General features: G+C 35.9%; 1 protein-coding gene across 5 annotated transcripts in view; it reads right to left on the bottom strand.

Moving 5' to 3' along the window:
* The window catches only part of PPP3CC (protein phosphatase 3 catalytic subunit gamma), a 90,239-nt gene that overhangs the window by 25,794 nt on the left and 41,468 nt on the right, over positions 1 to 22,977 (bottom strand). For all 5 annotated transcript variants that reach the window (XM_061199406.1, XM_061199402.1, XM_061199404.1 and 2 more), the window contains exons 4-6: positions 13,233 to 13,344; positions 4,078 to 4,223; positions 2,130 to 2,269 (exon numbers count right to left, since the gene is read on the bottom strand). In XM_061199406.1, coding sequence (XP_061055389.1) covers positions 2,130 to 2,269; positions 4,078 to 4,223; positions 13,233 to 13,344 — 398 coding nt within the window. The remainder of the gene's footprint in view (positions 1 to 2,129; positions 2,270 to 4,077; positions 4,224 to 13,232; positions 13,345 to 22,977) is intronic.

Raw genomic sequence — 22,977 nt, 5'->3', positions numbered from 1 at the left:
TTATCCTGGAATTAACCAAGTGTTAATTATTTAATTTATGTTTAATCTTTCTTTCTTATTATGTTCATTAGAAAAAATAAGTTTTAAAATAGGCTGCACATTCACGTGGCATAAAATTAAAAGATATAAAAAGTTATACAGTGAAATGTCTCCCTCCATCTTACCTCTATCTTCCAGCTACCCTGGAAGCAACCAATGTTCTTGGTTTCTTTGAGTGCCCTTTCAGAGATACCATATTCAATTTCAAGCAATTATGCACACACACATGCACACCCCCCCTTTTAGAAATGTCATCAGATGGTACACATAGCTTTTTACTATGTCTTTTTTTTCACTTTACACTAGTGATTATTCCAATCAGTATATAAAGGATTTGTTTTCTTTCTTTCATTTTTAAAAAACAGCCTGATTGCATTGTCTGGTACATTCCATTGTCTGGATGTACAAGCATTTATTTAACTAGTCTCCTATTGAACGTTTAGGTTGTTTAAAATCATCATCATAAATAATGCAACAATGAAAAACTTGTACATGCATTTTACATGTTTTCAAGTACAGTTGATTCCTATCATTTGCAGTAGCTGGGTTCTATAAAGTTGCTGCAAAAACTGAGTTAGTGAATACTGAACCACTGCTCCTAGGGGAAATACAGGGTTACGGTTCTGTGAGCCTCTGGTCACAACGTTTTCGTCAACTAATCAACACATAACCTTGTTTTATGTGTGTTTCTGTGTAAAGTCACCTTATTTAATGTACACTGTTGATTCATTAACATGGGACTCATGGCCAACAGTGCCATAACTCATTCCTGAATGGAGCTTATATAACACATCACAGCCTTCTTGCACATAGGAACACTAGATAGCACTTCAGCAGTATGCTTGGGGCATTTTAAACAGCAAAACACCAACAAAAAATGTGGGAAATGTTTCACTAAATAGACCACAAAAAGAATACTTGCTTACAGTGTGAGAGCTGAAACAAGAGGCAGAGCAGCTGCACGTTCAGCCTCAGCCGGAACGTGCACAGGGTGGCTCAGATTTTCCGTTGCTCTGTGCACTTGAATGTCTGTGAATGACTGGAAGTGTTGTGAGTACTGATTCCAGGGTTACAAATAAATCTTAGCAAGTAGGCAAATTTGCAACTCAGAATTCGTGAATAATGAGGACTGACTGTACAGCCACAGGATTACATTTTAGAAGTAGAAATTCTGGAACAAAAGCCATGGCCATTTATAATTGAGAGATGTTGTCAAGCTCACTGCCATAGAAATTGCAGCAATTTATAATGTGCTAAAAATAAAAAAGTTTTATGTTCTTTATTTTAAGCAATGTAAAGAGAAGTAAAATTTAAATGACTTCATCGTATTAGTCACTGCTAAAGTTGGCAGAATGGAATGAAAAAGTTTACTTAGAAGAATGTTAAAATTATGGCAAAACTGAGGCTTCCTTTTGTGTGCAGGATTTCATTTAATGAATGCATTATCTTAGGTAATTATCAAAGATTTTTCAGGGTACTAAATACAGGTATTATTTATCAGAATAAAATATTGGGATTTTTAAAAAATTCAGGCTTCAAACTTCCCTGAATCTCCCTAGTTTGGTGTGGCAAAGCACAATGAAAGCTCACATATGAGATTTAAGACAACAACCAACTTCCAGGAAATGTCCTGGGCTTAGTTCACAATGTCCTGTTCTTTCTATATCTTTGCCAATATCAGTGGTTCCAAAAGCTTGAAAGCTTTTTAAAAAAATAACAGGATTCCCTTGTCTCAGGCTTACTGAATCAGAATCTCTGAGGGAAGAGCCAAGAAATCTTTATTTTTAAAAAAGTCAATAGATGATGTTTGGGAACAAATAATCTAGATCATTTAGAGTCAGACAACAATATTTAAGCACTGCAAGATGTTCTATTCAATCGTGTTCAGTATATTACACTTATTAGGGCATAGTACCCAGTAAAATATAAAAAGCAAAACAAACAGAGTTTTCTGGCTTCAATTAATCAAAAAATTAAATAGAAGTCCCTGAGCTACACAAATTCAAGATACAAAATATGTAGTTAAAAATAATTTGATAAAATATGTTACAATTTCCTTTTTCCAATTTTCTAACTGAGGATTAGCTTACCTGTAAAAATAAGAGCACCCTCGGACCGTGTTGTGGGTATAGTGTTCCAAGGTCTTTTCATTGCCATAATCCTCTGAGGGATCAGACCAAAGCAGGTCACACACTGGCCCAAAGGCTGGAGGTTCTTTAAACCTGTCTAACTAGAAGACACGTAAAAGCCAAAAGAAGAAAAATCATGAAAGCAAAAGAGCTTTTGGAAAATGGTATGGGTCAAAAAACACCCTTCCACCCATAAGAATGTATTAGGAGATTGGGCAGTAAGCCCCTGAAGAATTTTCCTTTAGGAAGAAAATGAACATTTAATAAATGTAGATACAATATTTATTTGTTTTTGGTATTAAATTTTAATAAATATCCCTATCCCTATAGTAGAAAAGGACTTCCTTACATCTTAATCTTATAAGCGGTGCTCATTTAATTTGAATGTGAAATCAATCACTATAGAAATACACTATTTATTAGAAAGACCCTGTAAAGTTTATTTCCATTGCCTAGGTGAGCCAATGTTACCATGAGAGCAGGAAGGGTTTTGCAATGGTTCTGTTCATTGTTTATCTCATTCCAATGGAGATTTCTTTATTTTAAAGAATGCTAGTTTTATTTTGCAAAAGGCTTTCATCCTTTCCATTCTATTCAGCGGAGGCATTTCAACATAAGTTATTAACTCAAGCCTTTACTCACTGCTGCTTTGGTTAACGCATGAAAACCAAGAGAAAACAAGTAACTAGGATAACTGAATGCCAAGAAGAGGACCTCTACTAAGTGAAAGGGGAGCTTTTTATTAATACAATTGATTCAGAATTGTAAAATTCAAGATTTACTATGTAAAAGAGAAATGTTGTTTATTTAATAACAACACGGCAGCAGAAAAGGCTGTGCATACAGGCATACCCTCTTACCTTGAGGATAGTAACTTTAATTCAGAGAAAACAGTTTTACAAACAGAAAATTTTTTAGTTTCAGTACCTATACAAGAGAGGTAACAGAATACAAGGTAGAGAAGAGAAGATGGTGATGTAGAACAATATAAGTGAAAAAAGACTGATCACCTTTTCTCAGTCATGAAGATACACAATCCTGAAAATCATAATTACCAACTAAGGCAAGTGTAGCAATTAAACTCTATCATCTGAAATGTCAAAGTCAATGAATTTCAGAGCTGGGAGAGTCCTCAGACCATCCATTTCAACGTCCTCATTTTACAGAGAAGAAATTCTAAGAGGTTAAGTGATTTGGTAAAGGTTACACAACTAATGGCAGTACAGGGATTAGAACCCTGGCTTCCTTCCTTCCTCATTGCTGCATAATTTAAAGTTTCAGGGTTATACTCAAAATATGTTTCTAGTTGGTAAAAGCACAGACTTCGTTAAAAATTAGACATTTTCTGGGCTTCCCTGGTGGAGCAGTGGTTAAGAATCCGCCTGCCAATGCAGGGGACACGGGTTCGAACCCTGCTCCAGGAAGATCCCACATGCCGCGGAGCAACTAAGCCCGTGCGCCATAACTACTGAGCCTGCGCTCTAGAGTCCGCGAGCCACAACTACTGAGCCCACATGCCACAACTACTGAAGCCTGCATGCCTAGAGCCCATGCTCCGCAACAAGAGAAGCCACCACAATGAGAAGCCTGCGCACCGCAACGAGGAGTGGCCCCCGCTCGCTGCAACTGGAGAAAGCCCGCGCGCAGCAACTAAGACCCAATGCAGCCAAAAATAAATAAATAAAATAAATAAATTTATAAAAAAAAAATTAGACATTTTCTGGAAGATATACAGGAAAATGTTAACAGTAGTTATTGCCCAATGACAAGATCACAGGTGATTTCCATTTTCTTCCTTTTAATTATCTGTATTTAAAAATTTTCAGCAATAAAGACATATTAGTTGACTGTAATAAAAAACAAAATTAAAAGCATATTTACTCCATGAGACTAACGAAAGATTACTTACTTTCCGAATGTCATCTAAACAAGTAATTTCAGGTGACATTCCTCCATGTACACACAGAAACTGCTGGTTTAAGAGGGCAGCAAGAGGAAGACAGTCAAATGTTTCCATACACGCATCATACACCTGTTCAGAATATTTGATTCGACCTATCAAAAAAGGAAAAACAAAGGAAGAGAGTTAAAATTTATCATACATGAAAAAGGATATATTCCAGTTGATTATGAAGCTACTCCAAAGCCATTTGTTACAGGCAAATTTGAAAACACAATCATCTTTGTAAAGATATTTCTGAAAAGTTGTGGATAAAGGGCAAACAAAATCTCCCTCTTTTTCTACAAGTGTGACCTTGGATTAACTTTCTAGCTCTGTCGTCCTGGAAACCTGATAAGGTGAATGTAATCAGCTGTGTTATTAGGCAACATTTCTTATGGTAAAAATTACCCAATTACCTGGCGGAAGCTATAGCTTTGGGCTTCTCTGAGTGCGGTGACTCGCAAGGTATGTCCCTCGTGGGACCCTGGAAGCTATGCCAATAAAGCTTTTACAAGAGATACTGGCACTTGTGATGCATGAGGCTTCTAAGCCAGGGTGGCTCCCTAATCTGCCCAATGTGGATACTGTTTCCTTGCACCTGAGCTGTGACTAGGAGAGGGTGGGAGAAAGGGAGGCAAAAGGCAGAAAAGCTCCAGACTGTGGCATGTACTTCTATGAGGACTATTCCATGAAAAGGGATGCCTGATGCTGCCCTTCCTGAACTGTACTCTTCTAGGATGGATGCCATGTATGCCCCATGGTCTCTCGTGAGTCTGAATATTTTGTTGGGTCTAAAAAGACTTCCTGGTGGTAATGAAGATATATAAATAGAAACTGAAGTTTTGGGCGTCATCAATAAGATGTCAATAATATTTTTGCTCATGATTTTTAAGGTCTTCAAGCAAATTATGTCCTGATTTTATTTTATGTAAAAACGTTCATCTCAGTGAACTGTATTTTGATGTGGTTGTCATTTTGAGGCTACAGAACAAGAAAACACTCCAGTGGGCAGACAGTGGGTTGGTTTCCACAATTATCTAAAAAGAACAGGTCATGAAATAATAGTTGGCAGATGGCTTTAGTTTAAAGAGAAAGGGAATGTTTTCTTCTTTGGCCTTGGGTTCAAAAAGCCAATATGCTAGGAGGTGCATATTGGTGGAGACGGCCACAAGTTATACAGGCGGGCAGCCCTACAGAACTGTGAGCTCCTTCTCTTCCAAGATTCTGTGAAGATGAGACAAAGCCTACAGGGCCCAGAGAACAACACTATAGCAAGTGAGTCAGATTATCTAGTTGGTAATTATTTCTGTGTTTATTTTCTTCTTGTAATCTCCATGCTTTTAGAAAAGACATGTTCAAGTATCAGAGCCTGGTCTTGGCAAGGCTTTGGGGAATAATATGAAGGGTGATGTGTCCAGATTTGGGCCAGAGTGCAGTACATGGGTAGCAGGAATGACTGGAGAGAGATCCCTAAAGGGAAGGTGTAACCAGTGGACCACACTTAAGGTGCTTCATCCCTGAAGGTGAAGACTGTCTATTGCCAATACTGATCAGGATTTGAGGGCATTAAGGGAGGCTGTGAGTTCCTTTATAAACTTTTAGAGCATTCTGTATTACCACAAAGGCAGTTAAGATCATCGATTTCACAATATATGCTAACTCTATTATGACATCCAAGTTAATAAGAGCCATGTCTTCTGCATCTTTGTATCTCCTTGCAATTACATGCTTATATTCTGCTTTGTATCTGAGCACTACACGTTTGGCTATCTCAGAAGTACACCCAGCACTGGCCAAAAAAGTGTGTTAAAGGAAAAAAAATCAAGGGAAAAAACCCCTTTCATTTGTGGCCAGTGATTGACTTTTTCTCCTGTAAATCCATGGAGCCAGAGTTCCCCCTGTTGCCAACATCAATAAGGAATTCCTTTGTAAGAGTCCTAAGGTTGCATATAGGCAGGGATTTTAATTAGTTATTAATTCATGCTCCAAATACTATTTTACATCAATAAAATGCCTTTCAACCCAAAGAATGACTCAAAAGAGTTCCTTAGCCTACTTCCAGAAGACTACCAAGTCTGGAGAAAGACAGAAAGTAATACAGTGTCTTAATCCATTTTGTAAATTAAAACAGGAAGTCACAAATCAAATTAAACAAAGCACACAACCAAAATGGGTTACAGAATGTTACCATTTTTATTTTCTTAAAGTTTATGAATATGTATATAAATACCAACATTTTTATTTTCTGAGGGATTAGATTAAAGATGACTTAGTTTAGCTGTATTTTCTAGGATGGATATATAATCCTTATATAGTAATATTTATTATTATATCACCTTTATTATTGAAATCTGTTGAAGGCTCACAGTGTACCTGTGCCATCAATGAGTTAAGTGTTCAACACAGTGGAATGGAGTCTGGAACCTGACTGTCTGGATTCGAACCTCAGCTCCGCCACTTATTAGCAATAGTACTTTGGACGAATTACTTGACTCTCTGTGCCTTTACTTCCTCATCTGTAATATAGGCCTAATAATAATACCCACCTACATTACAAGGTTGCTGTGAGGATTAAATGAATTCACGTATGTAAAATGCTTTGAATAATGTGTGGCACAAAGTTGGTTCTATATAAGTGTTAACCAATAAAATTACCTTATTTTATCCTCACTGAAACCCTGTGAAGTAGGTACATTACCTTCATTAAAAAGCTGAGGAAACTGGGCTCACTTGTCCAAAGGTGCAACTAGTAAGTGGCAGAACTGGAACTTGAACCTGTTCATGCTCTTAACATGATGCAATACTCCTCCCAATCATTATTTTTAAATTAAATATTTAGTAGGAGAATCTAAAGAGCCAAATATATAATTACCAAAGGTTAAATTAGCTGACTCAAGTGTTTTATTTTCATGATAAATTGTAAGATATATCCCATAATGAAGGAAACATGCACCTCAGTCATAGGATCACACTGATACAAGTTCTAACTAGTATCAATAATATAACATTAACAAAACAAAATTCTCAACAATATTCTTTGAAAGTAATTTTGAGAGTCAGCACTATTTGCAGGAAACCATGACCTGGTCTAAACAGTGATGATATATTTGTTTTAATTTTTATTTGCTTTCATTATTTTTTTAAAACAAAGGTAATAGGTTCAAAAAAAAAAAAAAAGGTTCAGAATTAGTGCCTCCTCCCCCTCTTTGCAGGTAACTAGCTTCCTGGGTGTCTTTATAAAGATATTCTACGCATACATATGCAGATATGTATGTTTATTCCATTTTCACAACATCCTTTTGTTTTTTTAGATAAATGTAGAATATGTACACTGTTTTCACTTGCTCTTTGGACTTCTTTTTTTTTATAAATTTATTTATTTTATTTTATTTATTTTACTTTTGGCTGCGTTGAGTCTTCGTTGCTGCACGCGGGCTTTTCTCTGGTTGCAGCGAGCAGGGGCTACTCTTCGTTGCGGTGTGCAGGCCTCTCATTGCGGTGGCTTCTGTTGTTGCAGAGCACGGGCTCTAGGCACGCAGGCTTCAGTAGTTGTGGCTCGCGGGCTCAGTAGTTGTGCTGCACAGGCTTAGTTGCTCCGCTGCTCGAACCCGCGTCTCCTGCATTGGCAGGTGGATTCTTAACCACTGTGCCACCAGGGAAGCCCCTTTTTGGACTTTTTTTTTCTTTTTTGGCTGCGCTGTGCAGCACGAGGGATCTTATTTCCCGGATCAGGGATTGAACCCAGGCACCTGGCAGTGAGAGCACGGAGTCCTAACCACTGCACCGCCAGGGAATTCCCGTTTTTTGGACTTACTAACATATTTTGGAGATCATGCCACATTGTTATATGAAGAGTTTTGCTATTTTTTTAATATCTATATAATATTTCACTTTATGGATATACCACAATCTAACCACACCAATCTCTTGCTACTATAAGTAATGAACAATGGCAAACATTTGTTTATTTCAAAAAAAAAAAAAAAAATCAACCTGTCAAAACAATACTGTTTTCATTAGCAAAATTACAGGAGTTTCTGGAACCTCCTGTAATTTCAGTAAGCTGTTTAACTACACATCAAAAAAGAGGCCCTTGGAAATAAGAAATTAATTTACTTTAGAAATATGGACCCAGAGCTATGAGATGGAATCATAAAACCACTAGGTTTCTTGCTTTCCAAGTATATAACAATAAAGAAATGTTTTTGCAAAGATAAATGATATGTCAAAAATTAACTGTTATACTTTGCTACTCAAATTATCTCTGGATTTGAAAGAAATAAAAAAAATCTCTGCAATATAAAGCACTTTAAAACTTGATATAAGAAAAGAAAAGCCTCCACCTGCCCCTCCTAGAAATATTAACAAGATTGCAGCTGCACAATTTGGAACTAAGCATCACTTAACAGTAATTATAAGGTGCTGATTCTAAATGCCACAGTGGCCCTTTAAGAAAGATCAGCTTATCAGTAAAAACACTCATGCAAAGTGGCACACATGCTCTTTCCTTATATAGGAACAAAATTTGAAATTGTACTTGAATTTGTGTGCTTATTCCAAGATTTATTAACATTTAAGATGCAGCATTAGAATGAAACAGGAGTATCTTGGCAGATAAGAGAAAAAGAAAGAAACGTGGTTTAACTAAATTAAAGCATGTGAAAAGCAAAGAAAAACCTGAGATAAGAAATCCTGTGCAAAATGACACACTCAAAATGTTTCCCAAACCTATTGTTCTATCTTCTGAAAACAGTCTGAACCAATTATACTAATCAAAAAAAGAACTCTGAAAAAACAGAGGAAGAATTAGATAGAATGTTACCGAAAAAACATGAATCTTAATTCAGAGGCATCCATACACAGCTTTTTCTTCACTATTTATCTATTGCTAAATATTGAGCATTCCAGGGCCTTTGTTAACTGCTTGATAGGCACTGTTTAATTTTCCCAGGTAAAGAAATAGAGGTGTAATGAGGACCACCCTAATATTTGGCTTAGAAAAACAATGCAAAATATTTCCAATTTTTAAAGTACTTGGTGAAGTGGTTCTCAAATGACAAACAGTAGATACTTTCCAAGCCTCTGGAAGAGGTGTTCTTAACCAGCAGTGTGCTACAGAATTACCTGGGATGCTTTAAAAAGCCTTTAAAATGCTTGGGCCCCAAATGGATAATTTGAAAGTTACCAGTTTAAAAAATTGTTATAACAGTATTACATAGTGGTGATGAAAAGCTAATTCAAGGAGTCCTATGGGAAGATAAAAAATTAAAAGTACTAGTCCTCCTGATCCAGCTCCCCACAGGTAATCACTGGTCCCAAGTACTTCTGCACCTTATATATTTTTAATTTACAAAGGAGATCACACTATACGTGTTCTGCAAATGGCTTCCGTCACCTAACAATATATCTGAACAGCTCTCCATATCAGTACATCTAGATCCACCTTGATCTTACAACAGCTGCCTAGCATTCCATTTTTTAGATGTATTATCCCTTATTTAAGCAGTCCTTTATTGACATTTAGATTCTTTTTTTTTTTTTGCTATTACAATTAACACTATAACGAACATCCTTATACATCCGTATCTTCTTATCTTTTTGAGTATATAGTGTGGTAGGCAGAATTCTAAAATGACCTGCAATGACCTATACCTTTGTATAATCTGTGCCCCTTTGAGTGGGTGGAACTTGGAAATACGCTGAGATTCCCATGATTAAGTATCATTATGGCAAAACGGAGATTCTCCTGGGTGGGCCTGACCTAATCAGGTGAGCCTCTGAAAAGCAGAGGGTTTTCTCCAGCTCGCTGATCACAGAAGAGGAAGGCAGAGAGATGCATTTGGGCTCTAGAAACTGAGGGCAGTCTCTAGCCAACAGCTAGCAGGAAAACAGGGACCTTAATCCTACAGTCAATAAGGACCACCAACAACTAGTGAGCTTGGAAGACACCAAGCTCCAAATGAGAACACAGCCCTTGGTGACACCTTAATTTTGGCCCAGTGAGACCCTGAGCAGCAAATTTAGCCATACTGTGCCTGGACTTCTGACCTGCAGTAACTGTGAGATAACAAATGTGCTGTTTTAAGCAGCTAAATTTGTGGTAATTTGTTATGCAGTATTAAAAAAAAAGATACAGGGCTTCCCTGGTGGTGCAGCGGTTAAGAATCCGCCTGCCAATGCAGGGGACACGGGTTCGAGCCCAGGAAGATCCCACATGCTGCGGAGCAACTAAGCCCGTGCGCCACAACTGAAGCCTGCGCGCCTAGAGCCCATGCTCCACAACAAGAGAAGCCACCGCAATGAGAAGCCCGTGCACCGCAACGAAGAGTAGTCCCCGCTCTCCGTAACTAGAGAAAGCCTGGGTGCAGCAACAAAGACCCAACGCAGCCAAAAATAAATAAAAATAAAAATAAATAAATTTTTTAAAAAAAGATACAATCTGCATGATAAATTCTTAGAAGCCAAACTGCTGGGTCAGAAATTTTTACGGATATTCCAAAATTACTCTTCAAGTACTTTACACCAATTTAAACACTCACCAACAGTAGATCTAATTTTTTTTAAACTTCCTGGGTAATTACTGATTTTAAGTGTTTATTTCAATAAGTTCCAAGGCCTGGAATGATCTATATCTTGCCCATTTGTAGCTGACTTTTCTCTCAGAGGGAGTTTTAAGTGTTCACACTCTAAAATTTCTTTCAGTAAGAAAGACCTTTCCTTTCAGGCGTTATTAGGAGGAAGGCTGTCATCACAACTGCTAACTGTAATGTAGGAAGCTACTGGTAACAAGAGTTAATGTGAGCATTGGGAACATTCTCAAATTGTTTCTCAAATTGTAAGTAGAGGGATTTTGTGGCAGCTGAATAAACTCTGAGTCTCTGAAAGCAAATTTAAAAGTTTTTATCAACTTTGAATATTCTTTTGGTAATAAAACTTCAAATATAATATATTCCTCCAAGATGATAATCTGAAGAGAAATCTGAATAGGACACAAAGTAAAATCCATGATCAAAATATCAATTATATGAACAATAAAGGTTTTTTTTTTTTGGCCACACCACATGGCAGGTGGGATCTTAGTTCCCTGACCAGGGATGGAACCCTCGCCCCATCGCAGTGGAAGTGTAGTCTTAACCAGTCGACCGCCAGGGAAGTCCCAAAGCATTTTTATATATTCAGGATTATGGGGGGAAAGAGGTAGACTTTAGAGCTCGACAAGAGATTATTTTAGCTTTCTTATTTTATAAAGAATATACTAACACTTCAGAAATCAAAAAAGGTATAATTCTGTTTTTTATTTCAGTATTTTCCTTTCACTATAACAATACAAAAATTCCATGTAGTATAAACTGATATATAATTTTTTTGAGTGCTAGAGTATGTACCAAAAGTCTTTAAAATGTTCATGCCCTGACACCTAGTAATTCTTTTCTGAGAGTCTATCCTAAAGATATAAATCACAAAGGATCATTCATTCAACAATTTAATTCAACCAATATTTGTTAAGCATCTACTATGACTTATTAGATAGATAGTGTTCTGGAAGAATAACAGAGAACAAAACACGTCCCTGCTGTTATGCAGCTTAAATTCTGGTGGGAGAGAAAGACAATAAATAAATAAATATATTAAAAATATATAAATTTTATATATATAGGATATATTAAAAATTCAGGTATTGATAGATACTATGGGGAAAAAAAGCAGGGTATGAGAATAAAGTGATGAGATTTTAATTTAGAAAAAGCAACCAGGGAAGAAAGTCTCTGAGGCTATGACACGAATGAAGTAAGGATGTAGGTCTTCTAAGCAGATAGACACCTGGGGAAACAAGAGATGATAAGTGCAAATGTCCTGAGGCAAGTTCTCCCAAACAAGCCCAATATAGTCACCATCATGCTGCATGTTACTTAGAGCCAATTGTGAGTACCTAGATTCTGGTCAAAGAAATCTGTGAGGTTTTTGTTTTTGTTTTTGCTTCGCCTCACGGCTTGAGGTTTTGCAGGATCTTAGTTGGGCCTTGTGGAAGTGGAAGTGCAAGCATGGCATCCTAACCACTGGACCACCAGGGAATTCCCTGTTTTTGTTTTTTTAAATCAGCTTGTAATGTTTTGAGTTTCAAAAAAATTCTACCTTTAATAATAAATTTTTTTTTTACTATTACAGTATTATTTATAGTTGGAATCAACCTAAGTGTCCTACAGTTGCTACTAAATTGGCCACACACATGATAGTACATTCACAAGATGGAATACTTTAAAAACATTAATATTATATTTTAAAGTCATGTTAAAAAATATTTAATAAAATGGAAAAATGTTATTACATAACATGAAAAGAGCAATTTATTAAACAGTACATATACTATGAGCCCAACTTTATTGCAAAAATATATACAGTTGGCTTTCCATATCCACAGGTTCTGCATCCACGGATTCAACCAACTGAGGAACTAAAATATTTGGGGAAAAAAAAAATTCCAGAAAGTTCCAACATGCAAAACTTAAATTTTCAGTGGGCCAGCAACTATTTACATAACATTTACACTGTATTTACAACTATTTACATAGCATTTGTATTAGGTATTATGAATAACCTAGAGATGACTTAAAGTATACAGGAGACTGTATGAAGGTTATATGGAAATACTACACCATTTTAGATAAGGGACTTGAGAATCTGCGGACGTGGGTATCTGTGGGGGTCCTGGAACCAATTCCTGGGACATCAAGGGAGGATTGTATGGATATAAATATATCTGAACTATTTCATGATAGGTTTTTATGTATACAGAAAAGAACAGAAGACTATATACCAAATAGTGAGATAATAGTGATTAATTTTAAGTGGTGTAATTGTGGACAATTCATATCTTTGGACTTTTTAACGTTTTCCAAATATCCTAAATGTATTACTTATAGACCCGGGGGGATACTCAAAAGTTATTTTCAAAACAAGTGTTAAAAAGTGGAATCCAGGTTCTCACCAGAAAACAAAACAAAACAAAAACAAAAACAGAACAGGAAGCATTTGAGGTCCATTAGTTTCTTTTCTTTGTGTTTAATTCGCTGGGACTGGCTAAAGGATAACTTAAAAAGTTCTGGAGGAGTGATTATACTTACATTCCTGTTTGAAGGTGAAATATTCTGTAAGATGCCTGCATTCATGATTTCCTCGAAGCAGAAACAATGTTTTGGGATGATTAATCTTTAAACTCCATAAAAACAGCACACACTACAAGACAAACACAAGGATAAAATTTTTATTTTTGACCACAATAACACATAAAGACAATTTATACAAATTCAAATGACTTGCTATAATGGCGTACCTCATTGACATTCCCAAGTTGAAACATGAAGAATTCCAGCTTTTGAGTGTGTTGTGCTGTTGCCCTAGAATTTGTCTTTTTTGTTGTTTTTGGTTTTGTGGGTTTTTTTTTTTGGCTGCGCCACATGGCATGTGGGATCTTAGTTCCCGGACCAGGGATTGAACCCGTGCCCCCTGCAGTGGAAGCTCAGAGTCCCAACCACTAGACCTCCAGGGAACTCCCTGCCCTAGAATTTGAAAGGATGTAAGAGAGTAGCCTTCATAGAAATCTCTTCTTAATTTCTGTTCCCATGTTCCATCCAAATATCTAGATCTCTACGATAAAGTCACCCACACACATACCTTAGTCCTAAAACTTGTATTTTATTTAGTGGAGAAACAGTAGAGACATTTCCACTAAAATCAGGAACAAGGCAAGGATATCCACTAATACCACTACTATTCAACACTGTACTAGAGGTATTAGCCAACTGAATTAGACAAATAAGTTAGAGGCTTAAGAATGAGTAAAGAAAAAAAAAAAAAACTATCTCTATTTGCAGATGATATAATAGCATACCTGATAAACTCCAGAAAAATCAATGATACAACTAACTAAACTAATAAAAAATCCAGTAACATGGAAGGATATAAAATTAACATACAAAATCAATAGCCTTCATATACACAAACAATAAGTGGGACACAGTGGTAGACAAAACTCCATTTACAATAGCAGCAAAGAAGATTAACTACATAGGAATAAATTTAACAAGAAATGTACAAAACTCATACCAGGAAAAAGTTAAAAAAAACACTCCTGAAAGACACAAAAGTAGACATGAACAAATGGAAAGACATTCCCTGTTTTTGGATAGGATGATTCAGCATTAAAAGATTACAGTTCTTGGGACTTCCCTGGCAGTCCAGTGGTTAAGGCTCTGCGCTCCCACTGCAGGGGGCGAGGGTTGTTCCATCCCTGGTCGGGGAACTAAGATCCCACACGCTGCACAGCGCAGCCAAAAAAAAGAAAAAAGAAAAGATTACAGTTCTTCCTAGTTTATAAACCCATTACATTTCCAATAAAAATACCATAAGCTATTTTATGGAGTTAGACAAGTTGATAATAAAATTTATATGGCAAAATAAACATGTAAGAACAGCCAGGAAACAGCCAGAAAAACACTGAAAAAGATGGTTAAAACATACTATAAACTTTCTAAATTAAAATAGTGGTCCTGGCACATATGTAGATAAATATACCAGTGGAATAAAATGGGTCAGAAATTAATGCACGTACATATAAAAATTTGAGATATAAGAAAGGTGGCATCCTAAATCACTGGAGAAATGATGAGCTTCTTAATAAATGTCTCTGGGACAACTGGTGCTATTTCAAAAAAAAAATTCCATCCATATCTCACATAATGAATAATAACAAATGGATAAGGGATCTAAATATCAAAATGCAACCATACAAGTTCTAGAAGAAAACATGTAGGTGAGTTTTCTTTAGCCTTAGTGTAGGGAAAAACTTTAAAACTAATGACTAAAAGTCCAAAGGCAAAAAAAGAAAAGATGGGTACGTTTGACTACATAAAAATAATTTGCATGGTATAAAACAATTTGGCAAGAACTGACAAAACCACATATACGTTTAACTTTTGACCACATCTAGGAGCCTACCCTGAAGATACACTTCCAACAATAAGAAAATACATACACACAGGTTGCAGTGTTGTTTGTAACAGCAAAATATTTGAAACAACCTAAATGACCATACAAAGGAGAGAGGCTGAGCAAATTATGATACATCCACACAGTGAAGTACTATGAAGCTATGAAAAAAAACGTGAGAAAGATCTCTCTATAAACTGATTTGGGGCAATTTCAAGGATACACTGTTAAGAAAAAAGCAAAATGAAAGAGTATCTACAGTATGCTACTGTTTATGTAATAAAGAAGGGGTATAAGAAAAACATATATTAGCTGCTCATTTGTGCATAAGAAATAAGGGAAGGATAAATCATAAACTAAAGAGACTGGTTACCTAGAGCAGGCATAGAGGAAATGGGTGGAAAGAAGTGGGGACTGGGAACAGGTTAGGAGGGATGAGGCCGGAGTGACACTTCTCAAAGCATACCTCTTTGGATAGGTTTGACCTCTAGAACCACAGTAATTAAAATTATTTGGGTATTAAAATTACTCAAAATAAGTATTTAAATCAACCAGCATGTGATAGAAACCCCAAATATAATATGAACAGTAACAAATGAACCTAACTGTATTATAAATGGATAACAAAGTAACAAAGAAAGGGACGGGATGGGGGAGAACTAACCCAAGTTATATATGTATATAATATATAATATATATATACACACACTATATATAACCAAGATATACACACACACATATATATATATATATATAGTGTGTGTGTGTGTGTGTGTGTGTGTATATATATATATATATACACACATACATATATATCTCCTAGCTCCTTCTGCTGAGAGGGCCTAGGACCTCAAAATCACTATGTGTATTGATTTGGGGATAACAAATAAATTTTAGTAGGGAGGCATATATACAAATACAGAATCCATGAATAATGAAAATCAATCATATAGTCTAATCATGAAATATACATATCTCATTCATATACAGCTTCAAAACATAAGCAAAAATTGACAGGACTATTGTGAGAAACAGATAAATCAATAACTGTAGCTGGAGATTTTGACGCAAACCCAAAAGTAAATCATAGTTCAAGCAAACAAAAATAATCAAACTTATAGAGAACAAGTGAACAAGTACAGAATGCATTATTTTCAAGTATATATGGGATAGTCACAAAAATCTACTGGGTACCACAATAAATTCCAAAGGGAGTCTCAATAAATTTCAAAGAATGAATATTATTCAGATTATGTTCTCTAATTAAATTACACTAATTAGAATCAGTAACAAAATACTAACTCTAAAAAAATCCCACATGACTGGAAACAAAAACCATACTGCTTCATTGTCTTAGGGTTTAAAGATAATTCTTTAAAAAATGCTGAATGATAATAAAAACAATACATGTCAAAATCTGTGGGACCCAGATAAAGCAGCACTTAAAGGGCAATGTACATTAATAAGTACATTTATTTTTTAAAACAGATATGCAAATATGTTTGTATATGCTTAACCTATCTCTGAAATGTCATACAAGAAACTCTTAACAGGGATTGTATGGGTGGAATGGCTAATACATGAGAAGATGCTCAGTGTCATTAGTAATTAAAGAAATATTAATTGAAATGACAATAAGATACTACTTTATCATTTTGGTAAATATTAGAAAATGAGATAAAACCAAATTCTGGAAGAGGGACATGAGGAAATATGAACTCTTAGGTGCTACTGGTAGGAGTATAGACTGGTACAGCTGTTCTGAAGAGTGATCTGCAATAATCAGTTCAAGTATTATATGAAGGTAGGTACCCTTTTCCCTAGCAATCCCACTCTTGTTCATAAACCATAGAGAAACTAAAACATGGGACCATAAGTGGATTTATATAAGGGTGTGCCTCACAGCAGTGTTCATGATAGAAAGAAACTGGAGGCAACCTAGTGTCCACCACTGAGAACAGAGAACTAAAATGTCATAGATGTATACTATGGGGTACTATGTATCCCATAGAAACCCAGATAGATCTTAAAAACATACTGATATGTAAAAACCAAAATCAACAGAAAGAGAGCTACAGCAGTGATTCTCAGGGTGGTCACATTCATCTCAAAGTGTGGTACATCAGCATCACACAGGAACTTGTTAGAATATACATTCTCAGGGTCTATCCCAGACCTAAAGAATCAGAAATTCTGGGGTGGGGTCCAGCAATCTGTTTTTGAACAAGCCCTGAAGGTAATTATGATGCATGCTAAAGTTTGAGAACGACTGAATAGCACCATAACATTTATGTAAAATTAAAATACTTTTCCCACAAAAATGTTATATATTAAAAAATTAATAATAATATATGTATTCTGAGGCATATACTAAATACAATAGAAACATGTATAGTTGGGAGAGGGAGTAAGGAAAATAGAGGTCACAGATAAGAAAAACAAAACAAAATAATAGAGGGACTTAGAAAAGACTAGTAATAAATGTGCCATGACCTTAAAAGCTTAATTCAACCAAGATTTCCCACCTTTTTGAAAGGAAAGACTTCAAAATCCTGAATCCAAATGCTTCTCAAAATGCCTACTCTAAGTCACCAACATCTCCTGCCTATGCTTACTGGATGAGATTACTAACTAGTCTTTCTGGGCTCCCATAGTCAGTCCACCACGTAACAGCCAGATTAATTGTTTTAAAACATAAATGTGAATATATCACTGCCATGCTTAACAAACAAATAAACAAACAAAAGAGCTCTAATGGCTTCCCACTGCATTCAGAATAAAACCCAAACTCTACCATGGTTTGCAAGGCCTGACATCATGTAAACCCTGCCTATGTCTCTGATACACTGTCTACATTTTCCCCTTACTCATTCTGTCTAGCCATGCTGACCTTGTTTCTATTCCTGGGCTGCCTTAGGCTTGCTCCTTCCTCAGAGCTTTTACACTTGATATGCCCTTTGCCTGGAATGTACTCACCGCCCCCCCCTCCATCTACGCATGGCTCATTCCCTCAGGTCATTCAAGTTTTTGTTCAAATATTACCTCTTCAGATAGGACTTCCCTGATCTCCAACTAAATTAGCTACTCCTGTCCCCCTTTTGTCCCTTCCCCTGATTTGATTTTCATAGACACTAAGCAAATATAAGATGCCATCTCTCTCACTAGAAAACACAACAGGGACTTCCCTGGTGTCGCAGTAGTTAAGACTCCGCGCTCCCATTGCAGGGGGCCCGAGTTCCATCCCTGGTCAGGAACTAGATCCCACATGCATGCCACAACTAAGAAGCCTGACTGCCGCGACTAAGGAGCCCACCTGCCACAACTAAGACCCGGCACAACCAAATAAATAAATAAATAAATATTTTTTTAAAAAAACAGAACAATAAAGGACTTGGCTTTGCTTGTTTATCTCCACATCCCCAGAATTTAACAATGTCTCTCAACTTAGGTACTATTAACAAGCATAATTCTTTGTTGCAGGATATTCTGTATTCCTGAACCCTGCTCATTAAATGCCAGTAGAACTTCTCAATTATTGTGACAAACCACTCATATGTCATTGTACATAATTATGAGTACATCTGCAGTATAGTTTCTCAAAAATGAAATTGTTGGATCAAAATAATGTACATTTTGAGACAGACCTTGCAAAATAAACATTATAAAATGTAAATATATAGACACATACAAATATAATTGGATGGCTTTTTCCTTTTTTGTGTTGACTTTCGTTTTCAACATACCAAATTTCACAAAATATTCCAAGGAAAAATTACATTAAATTCATATATAAACATAGAAAGCACTTTCTCTTTTCCTACTTACCTTTCGCAACCAAGAACATGATATATCTTTTGAATTATTTGGTCTTTATCTCTGCCTCCTGAAATGACCAACTAAACTTTTTGAAGTAATGAGCTATAACGCTCATCCACACTACAATGTAATTTGGTTGATATACTTCTCAGCCTCTAATCTCAACTTTTATTTCCTCGTATTATACATCAGGATGCAACTGTACAATTATCTTGTACACATCAATTAAAGATCATGATTATCAGAAGATCTGTTCAATACTCAATTACCTTTTATATTTCTATGTGAACAGAATTTTTACTCCACCTCAAGAATCATTTCTATATGTCAACAATTGTTCATTAGTTGTCCATCTGATAAAATTTACATCACCTAAACATCTGATAACATTTTCTCTTTGGTGGCTCCTGTGCATTTAGTACAACACATCCTATGCTGAAAATGTTCCCTTTAATCCTTTCTCTTATTACAAAATCAATGAAAGGAAACTAAAATTTAGCTTCCCCTACCACAGAGGAAGTACTTTATAATGGGTGCAAATGAAGAAGGAATATCAAAAGCCTCAGACAAAAGTGAAACTTTACTATTCTGTTTTATCAGTCACATTTGGACCAGTCCCTGGTGTACTACCAAAGCCCACGTTGCTTCAGGAAAGATCAATGCTTGCTCTGGGCATGGAAAAAAAAAAAATCATCATGCCTTGATTCTCTCATACAGGCTCAAGGAAAGAGAAATTATTAAGTATGGAAGAGAAAATAAAGTTCTGTGAAAACGATTTGGCAATACATATCAAAAGTCTTAAAAATGCTCACACTCTTAAAAATGCTCATTCTATTATAAGAATCCAATCTAAGGAAATATCAGAAATGCTATTAAAGATGTATTCAAAAAGATGTTAATTGCGGCAATATGCAGAATGGAAACAACTGGAAAACAACCTTGTACCACTTACAGTACAAGTGATACAAAATCCAATTAACTGCTGCTTAAGCCATAAAGACATTTAAACATCTCAGAAAACAGGCAGTCTGGGGGTAAGATGTCTAGGTTTAGTGTACCAGCTCAACATCTTCACCAAGAAATCATGCCCTCTCTCCCTCTTTGACCTGCTATTCACAGCAGGTCTGCTTTTCATTCTTAGTTATAGCACCTCCTCATGGTCACAAAATGGCTGCTACAGTACACACACCCACATTTGACATGACATAGTGGAATGGGGGTCCAAAAGCTTTCACCTTGCAAGAGTCTTTTCATCTGGAAAGAAAAAATTTCAAAACAACACACACAAACAACAACGACAACACAACGTGCAGAAGTCCCTTTATATATTACTGGGCAAAAGAGGATCTCATGTTTATCCTGGATTAATCACTGGTAACAGGGAATGGATTGCCATGACTAGTTCAAACCAACCAGAATTCATTCCCTTGGGCTGGGATAAGGGCCTTCCCTCCCTGAAATTAAAAGTTCTCCCTGAGAACTTTTAAATAGGTTCAGTCTGCAATGTTACAGTCTGCAAGTATGATCTCCACCCATCCCAGGTACCTATTTAGTTCTCCCTGACAACCCCCAATCCCATTTATCTGAACAAAACAGGGATTTGATAGTAAGGAAGAAGGAGAAAAAAGATAGGCAAATAAGCAGTACCTGCTACAAACCAAATTATCCTAAGAGAAATGGTGAAATAAATTACAGTATTTATACCATTAATCATGCTTTTGGAGAAATTTTAATGATAGAGAAAAGTGCTCTCAGTACAATGATGGTGGGGTGGGGGAAAGACTACAAAAGAGAATGCACACAACGATCTCAACTTTCTTTAAAAAATATACACATGTAAAAGAAGAAAAAGACTGTGAGGAAATATAACAAAATGTTAACAGTAATTTCATTATAATTCATTTATAACTTCATTTATAAGAATTTTTGTTCTCTTAGATTCTGCATTTCCCAATTTCTCTACAAAAAAATGACTATTTATTACAAAAAATTATAATAGGGACCCCATTACCTTCTTTTCATCTGTTTGACAAAAACATCACACTCATGCTTATCAAGGACATTGATAAAAATTTATTGTTCAAGTATATACTTGTATCATGTTAGACTAAGTTGTAGCTTACAGAAATCTATAATCTTAGTGGTCTGTAAGTGGCTTCCAGCTAACACGAGATATATCCTACAGTTCAGTTTTAAAACTGGTATAATACAGCACTGTCAATTTAAAGTTTTGATTCATTTATCTCTTAAGCTGTTCCAGAAAAACGCTTTGTTAGCCAAACACCAAATAACAGGATAAAGCCAAATACAAACTATGATTTATTAACATTCATTCAGTCAACAAATATTGAGTGCCTACTATGTGTCAGGCACTGTGCTCAGTCCTAATATGAAGAATATTGCTAATAATTAAATAAGTACTTTTGGGGACTTCCCTGGTGGTCCAGTGGGTAAGACTCCATGCTCCCAAGGCAGGGGGCCGGGGTTCGACCCCTGGTCGGGGAACTAGATCCCGCATGCGTGCCGCAACTAAGAGTTCACATGCTACAACTGAGAAGCCCACATGCCGCAACTAAGAAGTCTGCATGCCACAACTAAAAGATCCCGCATGTTGCAACAAAGACCTGGCACAGCCAAAATAGATAAATAAATATTAAAATAAATAAATAAATAAGTATTTTCATATCGTACTGAATGATCTATTCATAAGTATATCTTTTCTATTAGACTGTCAGCTCCCATAGAGACCATGAATCCTACTCATTATTTGATGCTCAGAGCCTGCCATAAAGTTGGCACTCAGGAAACATTTGTTGATGAGTGACAGAAAAAATACGTTAACACAAAATATTCTGAATATGGCGTATGTGTACAAAAATCATTGTGGGTTTTTGTGTGTGTGTGTGTGTGTGTATTGTGAATATATTGATGCATTGAAACTATTTTTAAAGTATGTGAGTTAGTAATCAGAGGATGATTTGGCACAATATTTATCCTTTTAAAAAGTTATTTCATTAAATAAAATTAATTAAAAATTCAGTAAGTTCTGTATTCTTTTCTTCAGCCTCTAAAACTTCCTCATGCTACTAAACACACAAAGAACTAAGCATTCAATGTGTCTTTCAAACACCCATACTTTTGACATACTGTCTATTAAAATAGGATGTGGATAGGAATATGGGAAGCTTTTAATGTTACAGTCTGCAAGTATGATCTCCACCCATCCCAGGTACCTATTTAGAGATCTTGGGAATTTACTGAGCAGCAGGGAGAATGTGCTTATTTCCTTAGCTCCTATCATTAACTTTCGTCCTCATAGATGACACTAAATGAATTTGAGACACTGGCAAGATAACACTGAACTTTTCTGATTCATGAATTTAGACTGTCTATCTAACTAAAGAGTAAGATATATTTCTCTTGTCGTTTATTTTTCTGGCAGCTTTAGTACCACAGCTGCTTTTTTGGTTGAGTACCAGGTGAGATAGTTGACTTGTATTTAGGAGTGATGCTGCATGAACAATAAACCTTTAACCACCAGAAACACACATAGTACAGTGAGGGTCCCACACTATGAGGGAGAGGCAGAACTAAAGACTGCAAGAACAGCAAGCAGACTCAATTTCTCATCTCATGCTTATTCTGGGGATATTATAAATTCGATTACCTGCACTATTTCAAAAGTTACTTCTCTTTTATTTGCCAAGCATGTACAGCTGAATCAGCGGACATTAAATATGAATGTACTGTGGTTCCACTGTACTCAAGTCATTCCGTTAGGTTTTGAAATAGTTTTATCTTTTGTACATAAAAGCTTATACTTTGTTTTAAATCTAACCATTTTCCTGTCATCATACAATTTTCAAAATATATAAATTGTGAGTTTTCATTAACTTCATTAACTGTAATCATTTTTTCCTTCAATGAACATGTACTTCTTATGTGCAACGGTATCATAAATTATTCCTACAAGAGGCTAAGTGCCTGATTATTCAGCATTGGCAGTTAATCTAAGCGTTCAATGTAGCTCAGCAGCTTATAGTTTTATAATTAAGGTGAGCTAAC

The sequence above is a fragment of the Eubalaena glacialis genome, chromosome 9 (genome assembly GCF_028564815.1).
Source record: "Eubalaena glacialis isolate mEubGla1 chromosome 9, mEubGla1.1.hap2.+ XY, whole genome shotgun sequence".
Classification (NCBI taxonomy): domain Eukaryota; kingdom Metazoa; phylum Chordata; class Mammalia; order Artiodactyla; family Balaenidae; genus Eubalaena; species Eubalaena glacialis.
This window is presented reverse-complemented; position numbering and strand designations above follow the sequence as displayed.